This window comes from Neovison vison, chromosome 6, assembly GCF_020171115.1.
Source record: "Neovison vison isolate M4711 chromosome 6, ASM_NN_V1, whole genome shotgun sequence".
In the NCBI taxonomy this organism is placed as follows: Eukaryota; Metazoa; Chordata; class Mammalia; order Carnivora; family Mustelidae; genus Neogale; species Neogale vison.
The window spans coordinates 215,405,947-215,433,394 of record NC_058096.1 but is presented as its reverse complement, the minus strand read 5'-3'; the positions used below and the strand labels follow the sequence as shown (position 1 = coordinate 215,433,394).

At 60.4% G+C, this 27,448-nt stretch overlaps 1 protein-coding gene across 5 annotated transcripts in view; it reads left to right on the top strand.

The window, feature by feature from the left end:
* Positions 1–27,448, top strand: part of NFIX (nuclear factor I X) — a 95,447-nt gene extending 67,999 nt beyond the window's left edge. For 2 of the 5 annotated variants that reach the window (XM_044254082.1, XM_044254083.1), the window contains exons 3-11: positions 5,726–5,788; positions 6,135–6,209; positions 6,558–6,678; positions 7,810–7,946; positions 10,716–10,838; positions 12,985–13,160; positions 18,570–18,717; positions 20,817–20,908; positions 25,439–27,448. In XM_044254082.1, the coding sequence (XP_044110017.1) occupies positions 5,726–5,788; positions 6,135–6,209; positions 6,558–6,678; positions 7,810–7,946; positions 10,716–10,838; positions 12,985–13,160; positions 18,570–18,717; positions 20,817–20,908; positions 25,439–25,453 (950 nt within the window). In that variant the 3' untranslated portion in view covers positions 25,454–27,448. The remainder of the gene's footprint in view (positions 1–5,725; positions 5,789–6,134; positions 6,210–6,557; positions 6,679–7,809; positions 7,947–10,715; positions 10,839–12,984; positions 13,161–18,569; positions 18,718–20,816; positions 20,909–25,438) is intronic. The other 3 variants (XM_044254086.1, XM_044254085.1, XM_044254087.1) reach the window with 3 other exon arrangements.

Sequence of the window (27,448 nt, the reverse complement as noted above, 5' to 3'; positions counted from 1 at the left end):
CCACCCTGTGCGGTTCTAGGTTACCTCGGGATGGCTCCAGGGTCTGTGTGCACACGCACAAGCTGGTTAGCTCATGGGGGTGGTCTGCAGAGCGGAAAGAGGGAAGGAAAGATCCTAGAAGCTCCTTACGCCTGGCCTGTCGGAGGCTGAGCCCCTCCTCTCTTCGCCCTCTGGCTGCCCTACACTCTCTAGGACTTCCTCAGTCCCTGAGTCGCCTGTTTGCAGAGATGGGGAGAACCCCTCTGTGACCCATCTCCCTAGCCCCCCATCTGTCCACCGCTCCCCTCCTCAGGGTGTCTCAGATTCTCAGACTTAGGTTTCAAGAGGCACAATAGTTACATTCTCCAGCTCTGATTGCTGCGGGCCAGGCCTCTGGCTCCCCTTGAGATTGGGTTTCCAGTGCCCTGGATGCTCCGGAATCACAGAAGAGTGGGGGGGGGGGACAGGTGGGGGAGGGGAGTGCCACCCTGGGGAGGGCCAGGATCGGCTCCTGAATTGCATCAGTCCTTCAGAGGACAGCATCCCTGGAGCGGAGCACACCGCTGCCTTACTTCTCGAATCTCAGCCCCTGGGAGAGCCTGGGGAAGGGCAAGCAAACTTGCCCAGAGGTCAGTGGAGCGGCCGAGCTAGAGGCGGGCTCCTCTGCGGCCTGGTGCTAAGCACCCAGCATGCTGTGCACAGTGGGCCCGCAGCTCCCAATGCCTCCTCTCATCCTACCCCTGTGGGATGGCAGGAAATTGCTGGTGGCGTGTGCACGTGCGTGCGTGTTTGTGCTTGCCTGAGTGTGTGCCCGTGTGGGTGTGGTTGAGCTGGGTCTTTCCCTCCTTTTGGCCACCTGAGCGCTCACTCTGTCAGTGATGTGCGTGGAGGCAGCTGGCCAGCAAGTTCCATGTGGCCCCTTTCACAGAGGGAGCTTGTTTCGGGTGGGAGCCGAGGCAGAGCGTTCCCGGCAGCAAGCAGGAATTCCTCCTTTACCTAACGGGAGCCATAAATATCTGCCCGTCTGTCTGTGACTGGAAACACACGTACACATATATAACGTGCTGTCAGTCGGGGTTCGTGTGCAACACTGGGCCCCTGCTGGCTGCTGCAGGTTCCCCTCCAGGGCTCCCACGAAGAGGCAGAGCCCTTCTGGGGGACACACACACACACACACACACAGAGAAACAGGCAAGGTTGGGAGAGGAAAGAAAGTTGGAGAAAGGGAACGTGAAGGAGAAGGAAGGACAGAGGGAGGAGTGTGAAGCCGAGAGAAAAATGAGACTAGAAACGGGATTCCAGAGGAAAAGGTGAAGAGCTCCGTAAAGCAAGGAGGGGGCCTTCGAGGACAGAGAAGGCAGTGCTGGTGCTCAAAGAAAGGCAGTCCAGGGTAGGGGGGCCTTGTGGCTGTTCCAGGGCTGTGGAGGGACCTAAGGAAGGGGGACCCACATGCCAGCTGTTGGCTGAGCTTGGCCTGGGTCTGGGTACTGCAGAAGGCCACAGGCCATCTTTGCAAGGGGGTTGACTGATGACACGTGTGCAGTTAAACAGGGAGTAGCCCCAGACCCAGGAGCCATGCTGAGACAGAGTCCAGATCCATTACCTGCCCCCTGCGTAGTCCCCCCTTCTGGAAGCCTCCACAGTGGCCAGGGCCCTCAGGCACTATGGGCAGGTGGCCTCTGCCTTTAAGGTGTGGATCCCACGAGTAGCACAGGTCCCACGCAGAGGGCAGTCAGCTGAGCATGCTTCCGTGGGTGGCGTGGGCTGGCTTAACCACCGGCAGCATGGAGAATAAGCTGTGGGCTCTGAGATTCTCTCCAACCCCAAACCTGGCCTGGGCTCAGGGACCCTGATGCCGGTCTGCACAGGGCATCAAGCCCAGGCATAGGACACAGGCTTGGACTGTTTTCAGGAGGCTATATTCGATGGGCCTCATGCGAGGAAGCTCAAAACCAGAGATGATGCCCTCTGGTCCTCCAGGCCAGGATAGAGGGAAAGGTTGAGTTGTGCCAGGGCCAAAGCGGTGCCCCTGGCGGCTGCTTCCCATCTCCAGTCGCTAGCGCGTGAAGGCAGCAGTGGTCTCTGATGAGAGGTGCAGGCAGGGAGCTTAGGGCTGCTTTGCTGACCTTAGGGTGGCCCCAAACCGGGGGTGTGTACTTCGGGGCCCCACTGCTCTGGCAGCCAGGCAGAGGAGAGGCGAGGCCAGAGAGGCTCCTAGGGGATGTGGCCCTGGAAGTCTGGGGAATCAGAGTGACAGCCTCGGGGGCGTGGGCCGGGGGAGGGTTTGGGGGGAGGATAAAAGATGGAGCTGGGCACCTGTCTGCCTTGTGCTAGCCAACACTGTCCCTGCCCCTCCACTGGCCCACAGGCCACCAGCTGGCCCATTATCCCTGGCGAGAAAGCAGACACTGGAGGGAGGCTCCCACGTGGCAGCAGCTCACTCATGCAAACCCGCCCGGCTGGGACTGCCAGGGGAGAGCCGCTCCGCTCTGGGTCCGAGGCAAGGGGAGAAGGGGGGCAGCGCAGAGAGGAGCCCCCGCTGTGCAGCAGTCAGGTCTCCTCCTGCGCTGTTGGCAGGGGGCAGTGCGTGGGGCCTGTGAACAGGAGATAAAGAGTTCAGGCAGAGGGTTTTTTCTCACTAACCGTGGATTTGTATGTTTGTTCAGCTGGTGGCTCTGATAAGCCCCATTCTGCCAGATAAAAGCTGAGCAGCCATGAGGCGGGGCGTGGGGAGGGATGTCATAAAGGGACCTTCCTCCTGTCTGTCCTGAGCCCTGGGGTTATCCCCTCCCCCGGGGAGCCCAACAAGGAAAGGAGTCAAGATGCTGGGGTGTCACACTCCCTGGTGTGCTGGCCTGTGGTGCGGCTTCTGATCCCAGAGGGCTGTCTAGAGTAGGCCCGGAGCTGAGGCACGGCTCCTGGAAAAGCCCAAGAAAGCTAGCCTGCTGGCTCCCTGCTCTGGGGGTGGGGGGCGGGTGGTCTCCTCACCCTCCCTAGGAGCCTGTCCACCAGGGCCCGCTGCTCTTTGGCCCTGCAGCTGCTCTATGGGCTCCTGTTGGCTCCCCCCCACCCCCCTAACCCCGTCTGCCCCCCGGGTGGACCAGGGTCTGCCCCATCACGTCCCTTACTGTCCTGTCTGGGCAGGGTTCATAGTTGAGCCCCTGGGCCTGGGGCTGGCCTGCAGGGGCTTCAGCTGCCTCTGAGCAGACCATGGTGTCCCCAGGGCTGCTGCTTTAACCCTCCCTTCCCCTCCTGCTGCCTGCGGGCCGCGAGGGTGCAGGGGCTGCTGCTAGAGCGGGCCGGTGGGGCCCTGGCCGGAGCTGCCCCTGCTGCAGGGCTGGCTGGGTCCAGATTTCCAGCGTTTCTGCCTTTTGTCCTGGAGCTGAGCTGAGCATGCCGGGGGCCGGCGGGGGTGGCATTGTGGGGACGCTGGCTGGGCCGCCAGCCGTAAGATGGCTGCCAAGGGCTAAGATGGCTGCCAGCAGCGCCTGGAGGCGCGTGGCAGCGGGCCTCGCCCGCGCTGGATCCTCGCTCCCGCTTGCTCCTTTACATCTAGCTAATAGTAATAACAGCAATAACGTTTCGGGACAGTGTCCTGGTTTAGAAGGATTTCCTGTCTATCGCGCTCTCCTGGAGCCCCATTTGTCTCTGCCGTAGTCGCTGGCCCACCTCCATCTCTTTGTCGGGTTCTCTCTCGCCTTGCTGTCCTTGGGCTGGATGTGCGCATGCGCGCAGCTTTCTGTCTCCACCTGGCCGCGTTCAGGGGGGCCCGGGACCACACCCTTGAGTGGACGCCTCTGGCTCCCCCAACTCCACGGACCCGGACCTGGAAGGCTGGTGGGGACTGAGTCGGTCCCACGATGGGTGGGGTCAGTAGCAGGCGCCCCCCGGGGCCGCAGGGGAGCTGCAGGCGCCGGGCTGGTGGGTTGGCCCTTCGGAAGCTTTGAGTGGCGCACAGGGCAGCCCTGGGAGATGAAGCAGGCTCGCGGCACCCCCAGTCTAGGGATGTCGTAGAATGGACCGCGCACACCCTCAGCCCCTCACCTGAGTCTTCCTGGACTGGCAGGGGGCGTTGAATCAGACCTAGAGAGCCAGAAAGAGGCCAGGAGGAGAGAAAGACAAAACTGATACCCACAAGACTCTGTGCCCTCCTGGGAGCCTGGGAGGAGGTCCTGTAGATTCTCTCCAGAGCGGAGAGTGCCACTAGCAAAGACGCGAGGCCTGGGGTAGGACTCCCCGTCCCTAAACACGCCACAGGCGTGAGTACAAAGGTTGGTGTAGCAGGATGTGCCCCAAATTGGAGGGGTTGAGAGGACCTCATTAACATTTTCCTTATAGATTTCTGTTTTCTTGATTTGTGACGAGACTTTTTTTTTGGGGGGGGGACTTAAAAAAAAAAACAGAACAAGGTAAAGAATGGGGCAGGTGGGGACTGAAACTGTCCTGTTGTAGGCAACCTGTCCTTTCCCGCTGGTCACGCTGAGGCAGGTGGACAAGAACTTGGCCTGAACCAAGCCTGGGCCTTTGCTCCCAGGGGGACGCTGTTCTTCTTACCAGCCCCCCTCAGCCATCCCTCTTCCCTTCCTCCCGAGTGGCCGAGCGGCCACAGGCCACCTTGCTGCAGTCTCTTGGGCCTAGGCCTTGTTCTTCAGGAACTTCCTTGCTGGTCACCCCCAAGTGTGAGCAGCTTGGCTGTGAGGCCAGTGAGGTGGGGGGGCTCTCAGGCCGGCAGGCTGACCGTGGGGTGGTGGGTGAGACCCAGGAGGCCGGGTCAGAGAGCTGGCCAGAGCCTTGGGCCGATATCAGGGTGCAGTTTTCTGATGCCACCCCCATGTTTTTCCCTTGAGCGGTCGATTCTTTACCAAATGCCTCGCCTTCTTCCTGCCCCCCAACCTGCCCTGGCCCCCCTCTGCCACCCTCTCGCCAGCTGTCGTGCCTGGGCAGGCATTCTGGAGGTCCCTATTGTGCCCCTGGCACACAAAGCTTTGAGGACCTGGGGGGCGGGGGTGGGGGGGCTTTCCCAAGCTCCGCAAAATATTCACACACACACTCCACCCTGCCCCAGCCCTCTGTGAGCTCCCGCCGCACAATGGGCCCTTGTCTCGGGGCTCCCTCTGAGCAGCTGTGGCACTGGGGCATGAGACAGCCCAGACAGGCTGGCACAGAGCGGGCGACAGCGTCAGGGCAGACCTCCCCCCTCAGGGTTGCCAGGCACTGCCTGTGCGCATAAAGGTGAGGTGTAGGAATGGCTGTAATTAATGAAGTGAGAGAAGGAAGGGGCTGCTCCCCTGGGAGCTGGAGCCGAGTGGAGGAGGGGGGACCCTTGGGTTCATCCCAGCTGTGCAAAGAGGTGATCGCTGGCTTCTCTCATGGGTATCGTCCTCGCCCTGGTCCTCAGCCGCTGCTAATCTCCCGGGGCCGACTCTGCCACCAGGCACATGGGGCAGTGTCCACAGCCCGTGCTGGCTGTCGCACTGGGGCGCTACTGGGATCTGGTGTGTGGAGGCCCGGACTGCGGCCAACCTCCCCACAGTGCCCAGGACACCCCGCCACCGAGAAGGAGCTGGCTCCGGTGTCTCCGGTGTCCATAGGACTTCCTTCTTTCTCTCTTCAGGTGTCCCTAGGCTGCTTCCCTCCGAGGAGAGGGTGCTGTGAAGGTGTTTACAGGGCTGGAGGGGCAGCTGCTTGGATGGTGTGCGGGGGACACTTTGATCTTGACCCCTTCTCCCCTTTGTGTCTCCTGCAGAATCCGGACAATCAGATAGTTCAAACCAGCAAGGAGATGCGGACATCAAACCACTGCCCAACGGTCAGTGCCCCTCCGACCCCGCTCCTGTGGGCCCACGTCTAGCCTCTGTGGCTTGCCCTGCCCCTACCTGCCTTCCCTCCCCCTGGCCAAACTGGCATCCCCTCTCCTTCATTTCTTCCCCTTTACTCAGCCATTCCTTAGCTGAACTTCAGCTGATGCCCCAAGGGCAGGAGCTCACCTGAAGCCTGCTCACCCTTCTGTGTAGACATGAGGGGCCCTGAGGGCCAGCCGGGGTCTGGAATGGAGGGGAGGGAATCAAAGCACAGTGGGGAGAGCTTCAGGGACACGGGCAGGCAGCACCCCCCAACCTTGCCTGACTCACTCACTTGTTCTTTCCCCTCTTCAGGGCACTTAAGTTTCCAGGACTGTTTTGTGACTTCCGGGGTCTGGAATGTGACAGAGCTGGTGAGAGTATCACAAAGTGAGTTCTTTCTTCCAGCCAGGGCCGAGCTCAACAGACTGGGGGTGTAAGGAGGTGGGACACGGACCCCGTGTGTGGCCCCTCCGCTGGTGGGGGTCTTGGCCGAGGGGCAGACAGGGTTTCCTGGGATGCTCTGCCCGTTGGTCCTGGGCCGGGTAGAGCAGAGGCACCTGGAGAGCCCAGTCTCTAGTCCCCACTGCTTCGGAGGAGAAAAATCACCACCGAGGGCTCTTGCCCAAAGATGCCCCATCCAGGAGGAGGCTTTTGGGGAGTTGTTTAGGACGATAAAACAAGGCTCCACTGGGGCTTCCACACCTCAAACCTTATCATCTTCATGCCTTTTCCCAGCTCCTGTTGCGACAGCCTCAGGGCCCAACTTCTCACTGGCAGACCTGGAGAGTCCCAGCTACTACAACATAAACCAGGTGACCCTGGGGCGGCGGTCCATCACCTCCCCTCCTTCCACCAGGTGAGCCCAGCACCCTGCCCGCCCCCCCCCCCAGCCCCAGGCCATCTCAGGTGCTGCAGCCAGCTGCACCTCCAAGGCCTGGGAGCCTTAGAAGGTCACCCCTTGTTGAGGGCGTGGGCTCCGGAGCTCCAGGGCCCGCCACGCTACCAATCGCCTGAGCTTCCTGCTTCGTGCTGTCGCTGGCCATTTGGTGCCGGGGACATAAGCCTAAACAAGGCACAGGTCTGCCCGGAGGGCACTCCCAGTGGGGATCTGAGAAGGCCTCTCTGTTGCGGAAGTGACATTTGAGCCCAGACAGGCCTGGGATGGAGGCTCCAAGTAGAGCAGCCCCATCCCAGCCAAGGGTGGACAGCCAGGTGGGACACCCCCCCCCCAAAGAAGGCTCTAGAAGATATTTAGACTTAAAACCTACTGAAGGGTTTGAAGCAGGAGAAGCGGGGGATATGGGTTCCAGAAAGTGCCCCTTGCAACAGCATGTGTGGGCAGGACTGACGGCCAGTAGAGGCTGGAGTAGAGGGGGGCCTCAGCTGGGGGTGGGAGAGGCGTGAGAGGGAGGGGTGGAGCTGAGAGGTGTTGGGGGGCGGACACATTCAGCCTTTGTCAGGTCCAGTTGTTCAGGGCCGGAAGGGATCCTGTGCTTTAAAAAAAAAAACAAAACAACTAGGACTTCTGGTTCATTGTGAGGTTTTTGGCATTCACTTTAATTTGTTAGAATATTACGCTGTAATACTATAGTAGCTTCATGGTAGTACTATTTTCATATAAAATAACCTAGTGTCTTGATGTCTGAGTTTTGCAGCACCGCTTTGGGATTTTTGTGCCTGGCAAGTGCCTCTCAACTTGCCCTGGCCCTGGGGGTTGATGGGAAATAGAAGGCGGGGCCAGGGAAGCAAGGGAGGAGGCTTTTGCCCCCTCTTTGACCTGAGCAGCTCAGTGGATGAGGGTTTCATGGACTGAGAAGGGGCTTAAGGAGGAGGAGCAGGTGGGCTGGGCCCTGAGGGACTAGTCTAGTCTAGATCAGGGCCGGTCTAGTCTCAGGGGTGGGCACGTAGTGAGTGCCAGGGAACCTCGGCTTGAGTAGCCGTAGCTCAGTCTTCCCTTGGCCTACCTGATCCCTGTCCTCTTTCCCAGCACCACCAAGCGCCCCAAGTCCATCGATGACAGTGAGATGGAGAGCCCTGTCGATGATGTCTTCTATCCTGGTACAGGCCGCTCCCCAGCAGCCGGCAGCAGCCAGTCCAGTGGCTGGCCCAACGATGTGGATGCAGGTATGGGCGTTGCAGGGCCGATGCCGAGCAGGGCAGCCAGAGCCTCTTCTTCCTGCTCAGCTTCCCCGGCGAGCCTCCTTCTGGTTCCCCTGCTGTGGTGGCGCTACCTGTCTTCTTGCCTCCTGACCTTCCAGAGGCGGGCAGACCAGGCCGAAGGAGGGGGTGGAGGCGAGCTGGGCTGTCCCTACATGGGCAGCAGAGCCATGGGTGTGATGGAAGGAAAGCAGAGGCCCCAGGCCCTGAGCTCTCGTGGTCTCCTTCTCTTGCTGTTTCTCTAGAGAGGTCTCCCCAGCTCTGTGGTCCCCTGGTGTGTAGCAGTTTCTCAGTCTGGGCACCAGGGACATGTGGGGCCACATCATTTTCTGAGGTGGGGCCGTCCCATGCACTGGAGCCCTGGCCTCCAGCCACCAGCCAGCGGCAACTCCCCACTCCTCCCCAAAGTATAATGACCAAAAACGTCCCCGGATATGTCGCTGAATATTCTTTGGCATGGGGAGAGGCGAAAAGAATCATCCTGAGTTGATGGGTCTCGTTTGAAGGCCCTGGGATCACAGAGAGGAGCAGAGTCTCGGAGAGGATGACCAAACCATTGTCCAGTCAGCGGGAAAGCTAGGGAAGGGCAAAGGGTCTAAAGGAAGCCGGGTCAGTCCTCCCAGTACCCTCCGGCTGCCCCTTTTTCCGGGAACCCACCCACCTTCACTTCCAGTCTTGACCAGAGGCCTGAGCAGACCCAGAGAACCCAGATGGGAAGGAGGGGGAGTGCGCGTGTGTCTCCCGCTTGTGGGTCTGCATGCCCGATACACGCACGAAGAGGCTGGCTACTCCGGCCGGGCACACTGCTGGTGCAAACTGCGTGTGTCCCTGAGGTGCGAGTCGTGGTGCTGGGGAGCGCAGCCCCGTGTGCAGGGCTTGTACACGGGGCTTGTACGCTCTGGTCAGCCCTGGGGACGGGAGCCCTGCTCTGGAAGCACGAAGAGGAAGGCCTGACTTGCTGTCGCTTTGCCTGGTGTTTTCCAGATGTGCCTCTACAGAGATGGGCCAAGCGAAAGGGCCGGGCAGGGGCTCAGGAAAAGCAAGGCAGAGGGGTGGGGAGGGCTTCTGCTTTGCTGTGGTCCAAGGGACCCGCTCTCAGCTCCCTGGGACGAGCGGAGGAGAGCTCATCTCCAGACCTTGGGCTGGGGGAATGGACCAAGAGCAAAGCTCACCTTTATGGAACAGCTCCCCGGGCAGTCTCTGGGTGCCTCTCACAGGGCTTTGTGTGGCAAGCGGGGAGCTGGGTCGACACAGCCCAGATACTTCTCTGGGAGAGAGAGAAGGGGTTGAAAAGGCCTTGAAGACTCTGCAGCCAGGGCCTCAGTGAAGTGACTGTCTCTGGGGGACTCAAGTACCTTGAGAGCTGAATCTGTAGCTGCCTCCTGGGGCTCAGCTTCCCCGTCCCTCTGCCCTGACCTGGTGCCCGAGGAGCTGTCCCCTCTCTGGCTCCCACTCTTTTTTCTCAGCCGTCTGCTCCGGTGCCTGCCATTTCTGCTCCTTCCAGCTGTCCTGCCACGCACGGCCCCCAGCATCCTCCTGCAGCACCCCCAGCTCCTTGCTTTCCCCTCTTTTCCTCCGCCCCCCACCCCCGCGGCGTTGTTTCCCCGTGCTGCGACAAATCGCCAATTAAGCAGCCCAGCTGCAGGACAGGGAACAGCTGGGGAAGCGCTGTGCGGCCATGGGGACAGCTGTGCACAGCTGGTGGGGGTGCTCCCCACCCCCTCACCGTGCCAGCTATCAGGTGGCACACAGCTGCCGCCAGATAACACCTCTGCTGGCGGCTGGGAGTTCGCCCTTCCCCCACCTCTTCCCTCCGCAGCCCCCCCCCACTCCCACTCAGACAGAGTCTGTGCCTGAAAGACGGCAGCTCCGCGCATCCGCTCCATCCATCTGAGCCCTCCAGCCTCAGCCTAGGACAGGGGACGAGCTCCCCTGGAGGACCTGGCCCAGGGCCCCTGCTGTGTCAGAGCCTCCATGGGACATCCTGCTCTCAGGGTGCAGAGATGACTCGGTTGGCAGCATCAGGATCCTTTAGACAGAGCTGCAAGGCGGAGGGGGGGGACTCTGTGCCCCTGTCCCAGTGAATGCCACCCATCTCTGGCACCAGGAGGAGAGCAAAGCCCTGAAATGAGGCAGAGGCAGCCGCCCAGCCTCTGGATCCCCTGGAAGGGGGTTCCTTTCCTGTCTCGCTCTGCCACCCAGGTCCTCTGGTCTCTCCAGGTTCTCCTGCTCTCTCATCGGGTGACATAGCATGTCACCCCTGCAGTCCCTCCCAAGGGCTGTGACTTCTTCCTACCAGAGCCTCCCCCAGTCCAGGGCCCCACAGAGCAGACCCCACCCCATTGCTCTTCTGGGTCGCCCCTCACTCTGAAGCTGGCTCCCCGGGGCTCCTCCTGCACACACACACCCCGCCCCCGCATCCCACCTTTTCATCCTGTGCCCTACGTGCTCATTATCTGCTCATCAGGGAGCAAGACGGGCCCCCTTGCTCGTCTCCTACCCTACCCGAGGGTCGCGTTTTGCTCTCCGGTCAGAGCACCTGTAGCTGGCCGGGGGCACATGGGGCCCAAGAACCAGAGCCAGAATGGGGCAAAGGAGGCAGGAAGGGGGTGTGGGGGGGGAGGGATAGCAGGGAGGGGGCAGAGGAGAGAGGAGCTGGCTGCTGGCTTCCCGCCTTCCCTTGCTCTCACCCCGGCCCAGCTAAACCTGCCCTGTGTTGCTGATTCCTCCCCCCAGGCCCGGCTTCTCTAAAGAAGTCAGGAAAGCTGGACTTCTGCAGTGCCCTCTCCTCTCAGGGCAGCTCCCCGCGCATGGCTTTCACTCACCACCCGCTGCCTGTGCTTGCTGGAGTCAGACCAGGTGAGAAATGGGGGGCCTGGCGGGGGGGGCAGTGGGGGAGGCGGTGCAGCGCTTAGGGGCAGCTGGCCAGGTGAAGGAGCTGGGGTGACAGCCCGAGTGACAGCCCCAAGCTCTCTGAGTAGGCGGCGGCGGTCCAGCGGAGGGTGGGCACGGGAGTGGGCCCTCCCTCTGTGGCAGCCCCTCCTCGCCTTGTCCCCAAGCAGCCTCCCGCTTGCTTCTCACTCCCCATGTGCACGTCTGTGCATGGGTGCCTGTCTGTGTGCTGTGCAGCATGGGTCTGTCTCAAGGCCCTCCCTGACCTGCCTTCGGTGACAGAGGTCTCAGATCCGCTCCTGCCCCCTCTCCTTGCCTCTTGCTAGTGGAGGGCGGGAAAGCACAAGGCTTCTCCTTCTGTACTCCTTTCCCTCTTCCCTCCTAGCTCCTGGCTGAGCCTGGGGTCCGATTTCCCAGCGCCAGGGTTGGTCCCTGTGGGGCACAGACTGACAAGAGCACTCAGGGAGCCCGGGCTCCCTTCTCAGGCCCTCCCTGCCCTTTGCCAAAAGTCAAGGGCTGGGCCCAGGGGCTGGTAGCACCTGGGTTGTTCTCCAGGGAGAGGAGCAAGCCCACTGCCTTGATGGGCTCTCTTGCTTTGGTCTCGGGAGCGGGTGCTTGGTGGTGGCAGGGTGGGGGGGACATCTCAGTGTTCCAGAGGGGACAGCATCCGGCAGGAAGTGGTAGGAGCTGAGTCCTCAGCCTCTCCATTCCCTCATTTGCTTTTTCCCTCCCCTGGTACCCTTCTGGCAGAAAGAGGCCTGGACTTTTTCTCTGCCTGCCGTCTTGTGGGCTTGTCTGTAGGACACAGAGAAGAGTGAGGTTTACCCTCCCGGCTTCCTCCTCGGGGCCTCCTGGCTGAGAGCCCAGAGGCAGCCTGCGCTGGGGCAGGGTGTGGTGGCCACAAGGTGGGGGCGGGGACCCCAGGCCCTCTCCGCGCAGGCAGCAGGAGGGCAGCAGGCCCAGCTCCGCTCAGCTTTTATGAACTCCAGAAAGAAGCCAAGTTTCCTCAGCCCCCTAATGAAACTGAGAGCAAGAGCGAGCTGATTGGAAACAGACCGGAGGGGGAGGACTCGGCCCAGGGAAGAGCTGGGGCCGGCGCCGGGGTGTGAGCTGTTTATGGGGAGGATGCGTGTGCAAGGACCGCGGGGCTGAGCGCACGGGAACGCGGCCTGGGCGGCAGCGGCCACAACCACCGTCCTGTGCGCGCAGGAGCGGGTGTTATGTGTTTCAGGGGCTCGTCCTGCACAGGAAAGGCGCCGGGGCCCTGTCTCCAGCCAGAGCCTGGGACCCCTTGGTCCCTTCTGTCCCTCCCCAGACTCACTCGTAGGCCCTGGATCAGGGTGAAGCCAGTGAGGCCCTCCCCACGACAGACTCCCAGGAGACCCCAAAACCCTAGTCATCAAGATAAATAATATTTAATGTAATAATTGAAACGGTTGCAAACAACACGCGAGGAACAGCTATCAACATTTTAAACAAAAGATGGGGCTGGCCTTGCACTTGCCCAGCCTTGCTGTGTTCACGTCACCCAAGCTCCAGCCCTGGTTCTAATCAGACTTGATTACAAAGACCAGCAGCTGGCTGACCAGCCCTGGTTTGCCAATTTGACTTTTTATTTTAAAAAAGTAGTAAAAAAAAAAAGTAGTTTGGCGGGAAGGGGCCAAGGGAGAGAGACAATCTCCAGCTGACTCCCCGCTGAGTGAAGCGCCAGGCGTGGGGCTCAGGGTCACAACCCTGAGATCACCACCCTGAGGTCATGACCTGAGCCGAAATCAAGAGTCTGATGCTTCACCGACTGAGCCATCTGGGCGCTCCGCCGGTCCGGCTTGTGAAAGTACTGTGTTAAGACATGGCTTACCCCGATTGTCGATTGTCGAGTTATCTGGTGCTGCCTTAACTTTCTCACCAGAGGCCGGTGCCTCACTCTCCTCACCCTGGTTCTGGCCTTGATCTTAACCCCATTCTCCCTTCTCCTCTGGCACCTCAGGGCTCTGTCTGACCAGCATCATCTGGTTCCATCATCTGGTTCCCCCCAGCCAACCCCATCTTCCATTGCGCTCCCCTCTGCCTCCTAAGCCCTGACGCCCTCTTCTTCCTGCCCGCATGTGCGCAGGGAGCCCCCGGGCCACGGCGTCGGCGCTGCACTTCCCCTCCACATCCATCATCCAGCAGTCGAGCCCGTACTTCACGCACCCGACCATCCGCTACCACCACCACCACGGGCAGGACTCGCTGAAGGAGTTTGTGCAGTTCGTGTGCTCGGACGGCTCGGGCCAGGCCACCGGACAGGTGAGTCCACAGGCCCCCGGAGCCCTGCCACAGCTCATCTCTGCATCTGTCCGTCTGTCTCGGGGCTCACAGGGAGAGGGTCCAAAAGCCGGGAGCCCTCCTAGGGCTGGGGCAGCAGAGGGCCGGTAGTGCCAAACACCTCCGTCTTCTGGATCTGGGGTAGGGGTCCATGTGTGATGCCAGGGCCTGTCACCGTCCAGAGTTGGGGACGAGGGCAGTGGCCGGGCCCGCCTTGCTCTTGCTCGGGCTCCTTGCCCTCCCCGCAGTCTCTGTTCCCCCATAAGAGTGTGTCCGTGATCTATCCAACCCAGCCTGGGCTCCTGACCTCATAGCACCCCTCTTAAAACCTCAGGGCTACAAGGAGTGTGTAGGTGCTAGACGGAGACTTCCTCGCCTTGGCACTATTGACATCTGGGCTGTCCATTCTGTGTTCTGCGGGGCCGTCTGGGCACTGTGGGGTACTGGGCAGCATCCGCGGCCCCACCCACTCAATGGCAGCGGCACCATCCCTCCCAGTCCCGATGATCCAGGATTTTTCCAGAGTTCAGCGTGCCCTGGGGGCATCACCATTCCCTGGTGAGAAGCCCTGGGTGGAGCAAGGCCCCCCCTCCTTCCCCTCCAGCAGTCACGGAGTCTCCCGTTGGCAGAACTCTCAGCAAGAGGTTCCCAGGTCTGTTTTTGTTCTGGAGGGAAGCCCTTCTGCTCCTCAGCCTAGGAGAGATGCTGGTTGCCCACGGAGTTCTGCTGCCCCACCGCCCTTCTCTGTCAGCAAGCCCTAGGGCCCAGGCCCTGATGAGCAGAAACACAGGCCACTCAGCAAAGGGCTTATCCCAGACAGTGGTGGGTCAGAGGTGACCCTTCAGTGGGACAGTGGTCCTCTCTTAGTCCCTGGGTCCCTGAGCACTCGGGTTGGGACAAGGAGGTCTCTAGGCCTCTGGGAAGATTCTAGAGTCCCAGCAACACACGGCGCTGTGAGAAGGTCCAGCTTCTCTTTCCGCAGCTGGTCCAGCCTGGAAACCTGTTGTGAGAAGTCAGGGGGGAGGTCACTCAAAGGCCCGTGGTGGGGAGAGGCGTTCGGAACCCCATGCCATAGGTGGCCCAGGGAGAGCTGTGGGCGGCCCTTGGCCACACAGCCCAGTGCTGCCTCAGGGCGGCCTATACAGAATGGGCATTTGCTAAGTGCTGGTGCATTGATTTGGGGCAGGGTTACGGCTCAGCCTCCTCGCTCTTGCTGTCCAGAACAGAAGCCGGTTTTCTTCCCTCTCTCCTGTTCTCCCTCCTTCTACTTTCCTCGTCTCCTTTTCCCTGTGAGGTTCTCTCTCACTGGCTCTGCAGCCCCTTAGCTCACTCAGAGCCTTGCCTACCTCTCTGGACAAGCTCTGTCCACTTTTAGGGGCATGGAGGGGAAAGTGGCCGTGACCCCCGACAGCTACTACGGTTCCTTCAGAGATGACAGCAGAGTCTACGGGAGCTACAAGCCCATGTCCCAGCGCCCAAGGGCCCTGGGGTCTGGAATATGGATCAGAGAGTCCAGGAACCCCACCTTGCCTGCCTTCTCACCCACAGAGGCAGCTGGGATTTGGAACCAAAATGAGACTGACCTGAGGGGCCAGTTTAGCCCAAAGAGCCAAAGCTAACGCACAGGACTCTCGGGAGTATGGGTCAGTCTGTCCTTAAGCCTCCTGATGATGGCTGGGTCCTGAGCCTCTCCCTTGACTTGAGCGTTCAAGATTAAGGGCTCATCTGGTCCAGAAGGCAGATGCTTGCTCTGAGCAGACCATGGATAAAACACTGCCGGCAGGAGGGTGAGCAGGCAATCTGGTTAAACAGAAGAGCCTAGCCCAGCTGGGGAGCAGTCTCTGGGTTTCCTCTCCTGGCCTGTTGTGCCCAGAGAGGAGAAGGGCGTGTCTTCAGTGAGCCTGCTCTCTGGGGCTCGGCCGCAGGCTCTGGAGGAAGGAGCCAGAGGCCCCAGGCTCTGCAGCTGACCTGGTGACCGCCAATGGCAGTACCAGACTGCTCTGGGTCCGTGGCTGCCTCCAGAGCAAAGGTTCTCAGCCTTAGCATGCACGAGTCACCTGGAAGGCTCGCTAACACACAGGTGCCTGGGCCTCACCTGATTCTGATTCCCCAGACCTGGGTGGGGCCGAGAATCTGCATTTCTCCCCAAGTTCCCAGCTGATGCTGTTTCTGGTCGGGTGACCCACTTTGAGAACCATTGATCTAAAGCCTGAAGGAGTAAATTCCTAACCTCTTTGAGAATGTGAAGTTACAGAGCATCTTTGCAGAAAGAAAAAAGTACGCCTACGAAATTTTTACGATTTGCGAAAGGGTTTCCAGGCACCACCCCGTGCTCATCCTCGGACTGCAGCAAGAGGCCCTACTTGAGAAGAGCCAGATCGGTAAAGGCCAAGGCCAAGTGGACACGCCACTCAGAGGAGACACAAAGGGCAGAAGGAAGATGCCTGGTTAGCTGTGTTTCTGGCAGAGAGAAGAGGCCACCAAGTGAACCGATGGAGAAGTCACAGGGCCCGATGGGATAGCGTGACCCCGGGAGGCAGAAAGACCGGTTGTAGGTCAGCCTCAGGCATCAGCGCTGGAGCCGCCGGGCCTCGTCTTCATCTGTTGAAAGTGAAGAGCTATCCCATCTCCAGGTTCCTTCTAGCTTTTAACTCGTGAGGTTTCAAGGCACCGCAAAATCACAAGACCTCGAGATTTTTAAAACCTCAACCTGTACTGTAATCAGAGCTGAGATACCGTAGCCTGGTTGGAAGTAGCTTCCAGAAACTAAATGTTGTAAACCAGCGCTGTTCCATGACTGGCTGTGTTGGGCTGGGATTGGCTTCATCAAGAGCGATGAGTGATGTAGGTCCTCCTGAGGGGAAGCAGGGTCTTGAGGACTAGAAGGAGGCACAGGGTGCCCTGTAGGAGCAAGGGCTACCTGGAGGGCCGTGGGTCCCAGCCCCTGGGGGAGGGGGAGCGGCAAGCCCAGGATGGCGCAGAGTAAAGGAGTGAGGCTGTGATCTCTGGAGACTTGCGTTTCCTGCCCTGCTGGAGGAAGGCAGCTGCCTATTTCTGAAAGGGCACCTGGCATGCAGAGGGCCCAGGATGCAGAGACCAGCAGCCCCCGCCTGCTTTTGTCAGGGGACCTCTGAGTGGGCAGGAAAGAGCAAGTCAAGGGAACCATTTAGAGGGACAATGTCAGACCCAGGCGCTGGTCTTTAGAGGTGACGGGAGGTGGTGGCCAGAGCTCAGAAGGGTGTGGCTGGCACAGGTCAGACATGGGGCTCGATGGTTTGAAAGTGCAGCATGCCTGGGCCGCACAGAGGTGGCTGTCCCCGGGCTTGCTGGGGAGCCTGGGAGGCAGCCTGCTTCAAAGGCTTTGGTGGAGGTCACGACCACCCTAGGAAAAAAAGGCAGAGAGAGAGAGAGACGGATGGTGATTTAGGGTATCTGGCTGGTCCCAGGTTGGGGATGGTGTTTTCTGAGCCGGACTTAAGGGGTATGGGAAGGGGTGTTGTAGACAGAGGGTTCTGCAGCGAGCATGGGTGCAGCCCCCAACTGCTTGGGCTATGTTTTGGAAACTCCAGTTTGTTTGCAATGGGAAGTACTTGGAAGGAGGTGAACGTAGAGGCATGAATGGTGGAAGACCCCATCTGGGCTCCACCACAGTGGCCTTGAAGGCCCAACCAGGGGGCTCTTACTTGATGTTACACGCAGTCACATCCGTGGGAGGGGAGGGCAGTAGCCTGAGTGCTTTTGGATTTCGGGATGAGGGCTGGGATGAGCCCACTGGAAAAAATCCCCAGGATCCCTGGAGCGAGAGAGACATGGTTATGAATTTCCGGCCTCACCAGTCACAGCTGCGTGACTTTGGATAAACCACTCAGCTGCAGAGCCTCAGTTTCGCCAGTTGTGCAAGGGGGGAGAATCAAGTTTCCCTTGAATCAGGGTTTCCCAGCCACGGCACTAGTAATGTTTGGCTTGTTGGGCCTTTATCCTGGGGGCCATCTCGTGCCTTGTGGAGTGTCTAGCAGCACCCCACCCGGACTCTGCCCCACCCCAGATGCCAGCAGCACCCCCAGAAGTGGTGCTACCCAACATGTCTCCAGACATTGTTAATGCCCCCTGCCGAGGCAGAATCCACCCTGTCACCCCTGACCCAGGCAAAAACTGCTGCCTCGTGGTGGGTGGGGTGGGGGGAGCATCGGCCACCACCTGGGTAAAGTATGCGATACGGAGCCGGGCGCCGAGACGCTGAGTGTCCTTAGAGGACACTGTTAGGACAGGGGAGACCCCTTGGGAGTCTCGTGGACCTAGTCCAGTGGAACCAGTGAGGATAGAAGTTGGGTCGGCTGGAGACATCAAGGGGGTGGACTCCGTGGGGTTCGCCCACCAACAGAAGGGGCAGCACGGGAGCCTCCCTGAGCCTTGCACCTGGGTGGCTGGGGGGGCAGAGCTCTGCCCCTCGGGAGAGGGGACCATTTAGGACTCAGAGCTCTAGCCCCCTCACCCTGAGCCCAGGCTGCAGGTGGTCATCGAGAGCACTGCCCAGAGCTCCAGAAAGCTGTGCCTACAGGAGGCCAGGGACCTCTGCCCCTCCCTGTGGGGCCTCCGTCCCCGAATCCCAAAGGCTGATGCGCACAAGGCATACACGAGGCTTAGGGAGGAGATTCAGGTTTGAGGCAGAAGACGGGATAGAGCCAAGCAATGGAGCTGGCAGCCAGGTTCCCAGGCTTCTGAGGGCCCCGTACAGGGAAGTTCTCTCTAAGAGCCTCGGGACTGCGGCTGGCAGTGACGGATTTTCCTCTTGGGCTGTTCTGTAGAAAATGGGCCGGCACCCCACAATCCTCAGGCTGCCGGAGTCCGGGGCAAGACCCCCAGCACGCGGCGTCTCCCTGGGCTGTGATGTGGGGTAGAGGCCCGAGGGCCTGTGGTCCTTGGCTGGGTCGGCCAGCCCCACCCCAGGGGCCCGCAGAGGGGCGGCCTGCGTGTGTTTTCCGGGGACGGTAGGGGGTGAGCTGGCGCATCTTACCTGCTGAGGCAGGTCTTCCAAGAGCACGAGCGTGCTAGGGGCAGCTGCCTAGGTGGCGAGGTGGCATGTTTTGATACCTAAAACATGTTCCCTGAGAAATAACAAACTACTCGTCGGATACCCCCTTTCGTCCCTCCCACAACTTCAAAAGAGGACCACAAAAAAAAAAAAAAAAAAAAAAGAGAGAGAGAAACACCTGAGAGACCAAATAGAAGCCTCACACCCTCACCCACCCCGTGCCCCGGAGGAGACGACCCCGTCCTGCATCTTTCACCGGGAGCGCCCGCTCTCAGGAGCGAGCTGGCGTGGCCGCGCAGGGGAGCGTGTGTCTGTGTGGGATGTGCCTTCATGCGTCACTCTATTTATGTTGTTCGCAGCCCAACGGTAGCGGCCAGGGCAAAGTCCCGGGGTCATTTTTGCTACCGCCGCCGCCTCCAGTGGCCAGACCTGTGCCCCTTCCTATGCCTGATTCCAAATCCACCAGCACTGCCCCAGACGGCGCCGCCTTGACTCCTCCATCACCTTGTAAGTGGACGATGAAACCGAAACCACAACGCCCAGCATCCCTGGCCCATCCAAACAGTCTCCACGGCAAAAAGAAAACCCCCCTACCCCGCCCACCGCCAGAGCCCCCCCAACCCAGAGCGCCACGGAGCCTCCCACCCGGACAAGAGCAGAGCTGAGCCCCCAGTCACGGCCTCCGGGGCCTCAGTTGCACCAGCCAGCACCCCACGAGCCCCCCTGCCCACCCGCGGCTCCTAGCCGGGGGGCCCCTGGCCCAGGCCCCTCCCGGGGGCGGGAGGGGGAGCACAGTGGGGCACGCAGGCCAGGGGTGCTGGCCAGGGTGGGAGGGGGGCGGGGAGGCGCAGCCATGCCATCTTCATGCCTGATTGCTGTTTTTTTTTTCATTTTTCGTTTTTTTGTTTTTTGATTTTTGTTGTTTCGTTGTGCCCCGCTACACCAAAAAAAAATTAAATGTGACCACAAGGTGACGCCACTGCCATCCCCTTTTGGCCTTGCCCCCTCACCTCCATTCCGGGGCCCTTGGGCCTCTAACTGTACAGCAGGCCAGCCCCGACCTCCTCCCCTTCAATCTCACATTTGGTTTCTCGTTGTTCCTCTTTTTTTTTTTTCTTTTTTTTTCTTTTTTTTTTCCTCCTCCCATCCCTCTCCCTTTCCCAGGTTGACTGTTCCAAGGACAAGGGAGGGCTCTGGGCCTCGGCTTACTTCATCTCTTTCTCTTCCTCTCTCTCTCTTTTAACCAGTGACAAATTTTGTTAAGGGAAAAAAAAACCTGAGTTGCGAGGCCCAAGGTAGACCCGACGTGTGAAGGACAGGAGAGGTGGAGGGTGGGCGGTGTGCCGTCTGTGGGCAGAGGGTGGGCTGCGCTTCGGGCGCTCTGGGGGCCGGCAGACCCCAGGCCAGGACTGCCTGGTCCGCAGCGGGAGGGGTGGCCTGGCTCACTTTCCTCCGTCTCGCGCTCTCTGTCGCCCTCTTTCTCATGGTTTGAGTTCTTTTCCCCTCTCCATCCTCTTCATGCCATCTTCCCATCTGCATCCGCCATAAGACACGAAGTCATGGTCATGGTCATTGGAGGTGGGCAGGGTGGGAGAGGAGGCGCTAGGCGGCAGAGTGGCTGGGGCGGGGTGGGGGGCCCTGGACAGTGTCTGGTGAGCATGCAGTCCCTGGGGTGTGTCTGGTAGAGGGTGTGTGTTGGGGGGGAATCCCTGGCAGCCTGTGACACTCTTGTTCCTTCTGGGGACATCCACCCTGCTGGGGGTGCACAACCCATTCCCTCCCATAGGGTTCCAGCCAGAAAACCCAAGAAGAGCTCAGGGGTGTTGGGCTGCCCCTTTGCCCCTCAGGCTCCAGAACTGCTCACGGGCACCCAAGCCCTGGGGCTCTGCCACCTCCTCCTGTGCTACGGCCTGTGTCAGGCCCTGGGGACCGCGCGACCACAGGCTCTGGCTCATGCATCAGAGGAGGAGGACGCCTGCTGGGTCCAAGCTGGCAGCCAGGTCCTCTCTCTGCCCCTGTCCCATCCAACTCAGCCCTCCACTGGACCCCTGCAAGCTCCCTGAGCCATCAGCCCCATCCTTGGGACTGGGCGGCGTGGTTCTGTGATGCAGCACCCGCCCAGCTGCCCTGGTCGGAGAGGAGGCCTGGCTGAGCCAGCCTTCCCTGAGCAGGGTGGGGCCGGTCCGGCTGAGCCCCCAGCATCCCGCCCTCCCAGGCTCCCTCTTCCCAAGACCCAAGAGAGTCCGTGGGAAAGCACGGGTGCCTTGCTTCAACGAGGGCTAGCCTCAGTCCTGCTTGGTGCCTGCTTTGGGGACACAACAGGGTCTCTGGGACCTCAAGCTAAAGCCTCCAGGGCCCCTCCCACACCCTGGGCCAGGAGAGAGGACATCTGGCTGAGGTGGAATGCTAGGGGTGGGGGACAGTGTGTGCTCCTGGTCAGTGAGCGGGTGATGGGACCCCTCTGGCCTGTCCTTCCCACGGCCAGCCTAAGCCCTGGCAGCGTGGTCTAATCCAGTCTCTCCCTCTCTCAGCAGCCCCGAAGGGCAGTGCCCGGGCAGGCCCCAAGGCCTCACGGGGTCTCTCCCTCTCTTCCCTGCTCCCCACAGCATTCGCAACGACAGGCGCCTCCTCTGCCAACCGGTTTGTCAGCATCGGACCCCGGGACGGCAACTTTCTGAACATCCCACAGCAGTCTCAGGTAGGAGGCTCCACCCGCGATGTGGATGTGGGCACAGGGGGAAGAGGCAGGGGCGCGGGCATCACGGGCGGGAGGGAAGACGCTGGCTCCTTGAGGCCAATCCGGGAGAAGGGGCTAGGGCAGGGCTGGAGGGCCCAGGCTTTTGCAAGCCCAGCTGAGCCTGCCTCCCCAGGCAGCCCCCAGGTCCCCTAGCTAATCAGCTAATTGGATAATTAGCTCTGACAGCCCCGGCCCTGGGGAAGGCGGCCAAAGACCTGAGGCTAGAGGCGCTCTGGGCCAGGCCTTGTGGTAGCCCGAGGCCCCGTCAGGAAGAGGACAGCGTCTGCCTGTTGCTCTGCTCCCTCTCCAGCTGGAAGCCCTGGCCCCCAGCCCTCCCCTTCTTCCTTGGCTTTGGGTGGGCTGGGCAAGGGGTGGAGGAGGGACAGAGCCGTCCTGGTGGGCTGATTGCCCAGAGACTCTGGCACCCAGGGTAGGGCAGGGCCTGTTGCCACCCTGGAGGCCCCTCCCTCAGGTCCCCATGAATCCCGTTAGAGGGGAGGCCGGGCTGTTGGAACCTCCAGTCCAGCTCCCGCCCGCCCATCCCCAGTTCTCATAAGGAAAACTCCAGCCCTCCTGCTGGAATGCCCTGGATCTGGTTTTGTACAGGCATCTGTGCTCTCGCACGCACGTGGGCCCCTCCTCCCTGTGCCTGTCCCCCAGAGGCTGCGACAAGCTCACAGAGCCCGGGGGCCTTGGGGTGCAGGGAGGACCCACCTCAGCAGCAGGGTGGAGGCCGTTTTACAAAGCCCCAGGCTTCTCGGAAAGGAACATGCAAATAATCTTTCTCTTTTGCGCATTTTACCAAAACACCATCCTGTGAGCCCAAGGCTTGGAGGCTTTCTCCACCCCAGGAAATCCACCCCAGCCCAGAGCCCCAGGGCCACCTCTTGCTGCTCCTGCTCCCTTACTGCTCTGAGGCCTGAGTCCAGAGAAAGTCGGTGGATGGAAGTTTTGTGTGTGTGGTTTGAGGTTTTGTTTTTTTTTCCCTTTTCCTTTCCCTCCCTCAAAAAAAAAAAAAAAAAAAAAGGCCAAAAAACTTTGTCAAACTTCAAACTTCAGAGCTCCCTAGTGGCAAGGAGGGGAGGGGAGGGGAACTTCAACCCCCTCCAGCTTCCCACCCCCTTTCCCCAGAGTCACGTCTGACCCGTCTGGTTTCCAGGAGCAACCAGACATGATGTAACACCCAGATGAACTTGAACTTGGGGGTGTTGAGAAGAAAAACAATGGCTCCGAGCAGGGGCTGGAGCCAGCCCCCTCCGCTGCTCTGTGCCAGGGAGGCCGAGAGAGCCCTGCTGGCAGAGGGCGGGAGGGGGTGCCAGAGGAAGGGACAGCAGGCGGGCCTCCCCTCCTGGCGCTGGGCTGGCACCAGGCGGCAGGGCTCCATCGCTCCCGCCCGCCCGCCCTCCCTCCCTCCCTCCGCCCCAGCGCCTGTAACTCGGAGCTCCCCGTTGCTTGCTTGCTCTTGGGGACCACTGCCGTGAGTCCTCCCCGCTCACCCTGTTTCCGCCTGCCTCCGTGTGCTTTCCCTTCTTCACTTTCTCTGCTCACTTTGCTTGGACTTTGGGGCCAAGGCAGACTTTGAGGCAAGTTTGGGAAACAGTTTTTCTCCCCCTTGTTTTGCAAAGCAGCCTGAGCCCCGGGCCCCAGCAGGCAGGTGTGTCTGGGGGTGACGGTGGGGGAGACTGGAGCCGGACAAGGCCCACAACAGCCGAGAGCCCTTGGGCCTGGGGGCAGGCAGGCGGCTGCAGCGGGCGCAGGGGGTACAGTGGGGGGCGGTTTCCACAGTAACCAGTGACTTTAGCTGATCTCTGGAGCACCAGATGGAGAGAGAACAATAGAATGAGGGAAGAAAAGAGAATTTTAGCAATTTTGTCATTCCCTGGGCAGCGCTTTTTACTTAGTTTTAATCAATTTTGGACCTGGCTCAGGAAGCAGAAAGGGTGAGCAGAAAAAGCCACTTTGTGCTTGGCAGCAGATGCCCCCCCCCTCCTTCCTGGGACCTGTGGGGAGGCACTGGGGAGCTATCCTGGAACCACCTTTGTCTGAAACTCCAGGCCTTGAACTGGGGTCTTCCTGGTCTGTGGGGCGGGGAGGGGGCGGGCAGGAGGGGCTTCCCAATCTGAACACTGGTGGTTTTCCCCCTCCTGTGCAGCTCCAAGGGAACCAGCCTGGCACCTTGGCTTGGTCCCACAAAGAGGGGCCAAACGAGCTGAGCTCTCCGAGTCCCCGTTGTCACCTGCCTCCTTCCCCTTGCAGGGAGGGGGCGGGCCAGGCTTACACAGCGGCACTGTAAGGGTTCCTCTGTGGTCTCCCCTTGCGAAGGGGGTCCCAGAGAACACAGAGGCCTTAGACCGCAGGGATAGGGGCTCTCCCAGGCGGCTCCCTTCTCAGGCCAGGACTGGAAGCCTAGGGGCTGGCTGCTGACTTAGCTTCTGCCGAACTTGGGGTGCCTTCGGCCTGGGTTTCCCCTACACAGTGCCAGGTATCCCGTGAGCCTCCCTTTAAAGACCTGTAATTAGTTGATGGGGTTGGACCTTGGGCAGTTCCTCCAGGAGCTCGGCCACAGGAAGGCAGGTCTCTGGGTGTGGGCCAGCACGTGGCAGGAAGTTGGGCATCTCTGCCCACCCAGTGAATGCCAGCAGCACCAGTCATTGTGACAACCCCAAGCCTCCAAATGTCCTCCATCTGCACCATCCAGCGGGGCAGGTGCTGGCCACATGTGGCTGTTGAAGTTCAAATTAAATAACTAACTAGAGGGGCACCTGGGTGGCTCGGCCATTTACCGTCTGCCTTTGGCTCAGGTCATGATCCCAGGTTCCTAGGATCAAGTCTCACATCAGGCTCCCTGCTCAGCGGGAGTGGTGGGGGGTCTGCTTCTCCCTCTCCCTCTGCCTCTCCCTCTGCCTGTGCGCACGCTCTATCTCTAATTTAAAAAAAAAAATGTAAATAACCAACTAGAGAAAACTTTAGTCCTCAGTAACGGCAGCCACATTTCCCTTGCTGAGACGCCACATGTGGCTCGTGGCTACCACACTGGATAGGGCAAACAGGGAACGTTTCCATTGTCGAAGAAGGTTCTAGGTAATCTTCCAGGCCCTTTTTAACACTACAACTCCATGTGTTCATCCCTTAGTAGAAGTTTGCCCATGGTCCCAGACCAGAGCCTGAGGGGCAGGTCCAGCCAGCGGGCATAATCCGTGAGGCTTAAACAAGTGGTTTTAAACACTGACAGCTTTCACATGCAATGCCGTCAGGACTTCTGGCTTCTTTTGAAAAGCTGGCTGATCTCGCTGCCCCGGGGCCCTCACTCCGGTGTGGCAGCCTTGGCCCTGGGCTCCCTGGGAGCATGCCACGTGTGGCGGGTAGGAACATCGACTTGGAACCTTCCTCTGTGTCCGAGTCCTGGCGAGTCCTGGCTGGGCTGTGTGGGCAGACCATGTAGCCTCGGGCAGGCCAGCCCCACTCTCCCCACCCGGCTCTGTGTGGGCATGGAGCACGGGTAGGATGGGCTACTACCCAGTGCCAGCTCTGTGGTTAGCCCTGCTCAGTATTTCAGATCTGTGACCCAGAGCCTGGAAGATGCCCCGATATACATTTTCAGGGACCCTTTTCTGGCCCCAAGGGTACTAGTAGTTCTGCACAGGTCCTGTAGACCGGAGAGGAGAAAAGCTCCCTTCCCTCCCTTCCCCCGCTGCCCCTTGGCCACAAGGTGGGGCCAGAGCCTTTGATGGAGGGCATTGCCAGGCCGCCCAGCCTCTGGGTCAGGTGTATTTTGTGATGAGGAGCCACGGAGACTGGTTTGTGGGAAGGCGGCTCCCCCTGCTGGCACCCTGAGGGAAGCGCCTCCGCCCCAGGGAGACTCGGGTCCTTTCCCCTGCGCCAGGTGCCCTAGGGTAGAGGATCAAGCACAGTGGGCTATGGGGCCCCTCCCCCAGGCCAGGGACTGCTAGGGACTGAAGCCATGTGCTGTTCCCCCTCCCCAGCCTTTCAGCCTGTGGGACCTTGGCTGGGGAGTACAGACGGGAATTTCTGCTTTTAATCCAAAGAGACAGAAAGAAAACTCAGCAAGAAGCTGAGCCACCCCCACCCCACTCCCAAAACCCCTCTGGGGACAAAAGCTCCAGCCTGGCATCCTCCCCACCCTGCAGGACCCATACAAAAACCTAAACAATTGGAAACATGGCCAGATCCCAGGTCTGTGCCTGTGCCAGCTCCAGCCATGGGGGTCCCACCCGCTGGGCACAGTGCCCACGGGAAGGCCAGCTGGACCCTAGCACTGGGGGGCAGGGTCTCTTGGGGGCAACAGGATTCCCATAGGAGGTACCGACAGAAGGGGGGTGTACCTCTTCGTGGGGTGTTGGTGTCCTTGGCTTTGCTGGAGGTGAGCCCTCCAGGGGCCTTGAGCTCCAGCCTGCAGTCTGCGGACCAGATGGGTGCAGAAGAGACTCACCCCTGCTATTCTCAATACGGCCTCTTTTTGTCCCATTTCAGTCCTGGTTCCTCTGATAAGATCGACAAAAAGAAATGACAAAATGTAAAGAAGAGGTTCCTCAAACGGGGGGAGAAGAAATTTTGAGACGTGGAAAAATCCCCCAGCCCAGCCCCACCGAAAAGCAAAAATTAGACGTCGTCAGCCACTCAGCCCTTCTCTCCTCCAGCCCGGGGAGCCCTGCAGGCCCCCAGAAGCAGCCCAGTTCTCGGAGAGCCCTCGGAAGAGGTCTCGGGGGAGCTGTGCACCAGCAGCCAAGCAGAAAGAAACATGCAAACGGACTCTGTTAAGTAGAGGACAGAAAGAAAGAAAGGATGCAGCAGAACTGCCTTTCTCCCCTCCCTACCCCGCCCCGACCTTCCGGGGAAGGAACAAAATCAACCCAACAAAGAAACCAGCACAGTTCTAAAGGGGCCTGTCCTCCACCCTCACCCTTTTTAGGGGAACCCCACCCCCAACTTGGGCCGGAGCTTCACTAGGGAGCCCTGGGGACAAGCTTGTACAAATGATGGAGGGGCAGATCCAGAGGGTTTCTCCCTCCAGACTCCGCCCCCTCCCTGCCTGTCTACCCGCCCCCCCCCCCCCAAGCCCCCACTGCCTTGGCCTCTGGCTTCTTCCCCCAGCTGCTCTGGACTAGGTGAGGTCGGTGCCTTCCTGGTTTCCCTGCCCTACTTTCGGGCTACAAGCCCCTGGGGCGGGGGGCAGGGAGAGGCCCCTGGAGCTAGTTCCTTGCTCCTGCAATGGAGGGTGTCCTGTCACCCCACCCTGAGCTTCGGGGTTAGTTTCAGGGCCCCAGACCCCTCTGTACAGTCCATAGGAAAAAGTCGGAATGCTACAACAGCCCGTCCCAGCCTGGGACAGGCCCCCTCTTCCCGCCCTCTGCAGGCCGGGAAAAGCACTCTCTCGCCGCGCCACGAGTGAGGGGAGGTGGGCCCCAGGGTCGCCCCCACACCCCAGCCCCGCATGCAGGTGCCCTCGCTCCGCCCCACCGGTCCCTGCCCCTGCCCCTCACGCAGACAGCCCTGCTGTGGCCGGGCCGGAGAGTGGAGCAGAAAGGGGACCCCGGAGCCGAGCGAGGAAGACGAGGCAGCCGCCGCTGCCACCGGCTAAGCCGCCCACCTGCGCTAGGTAGGCGTCCTGCTCGTCGCCGACTTTCAGTTCCTTTGGAGGGTGTTGGGTGTTGTCCTTTTTCAAAAGTTTTTTTGGAGCTTTCTCTGTCCCCCCAACCCCACTTTCTCCACCATATGGGCCTCTTGGCCACTTCTCTCTGGATTTCACCTGTAATGTCTTTACTCTTTCTTTAGGGGTGGGGCATTCATTGTTTGGGTCTTTTGCCGTCGCAACTGGGAACTCCTCCATTTGAGCAACTTGGGGACAGTTTGGTAACACACCACAGGAAGTAGCTCTCCCCCCTCCCCCTGCAGCCCCTTCCTCCCCCACCAAGGGATGGTTGGGGACCTGTCCAGAGGGTCTTCCGAAGCCCCCTGGGAGGGAGGGAAGCAAGAGCATGCCCAGCCCCCCTCCAGGGTGTGACTTGGCCCCTCTGGCTTGTCTTTCTGTGCCTTACTCCCTCCTCCCTGCATCTCCCTTCCTCGGCCCCCTTCTGGAGTCCTTGTGCCTCTCTCTCTTTCTTAGCTGTATGAAAACACAAAGCACAGGTCAGGATCCTCTGAAAGTCAACCCAACATTGCACCGTAGGGGTGGGTTGTGGGCTTTATTTATTGTGAATCTAGTTTGTGAGGCTGTGGCCCCAGCAGGGAGGGAGGGAAGGAAGGAGGGGAGGCAGCTGGCTGGGGAGGCGAAGAGGGCCCTGACCTGGGCCAGAGGGGGCCGGCGAATGGGGTCTCCTCACCCGGAAGCCGCCAGGCCAGGTGGCTGGCCCCAGCAGTGGCTTTTGTTGGAAGTTGAGCGAAGGCCCTCCCCCGTCTGCGTGCAGCCCCTGGGGAAGACCGGGACTGAGAAGCAGGGGATAGGGGATCCCGCGGGAGCCTGGGTGGGGGGGGCGTGGGGAG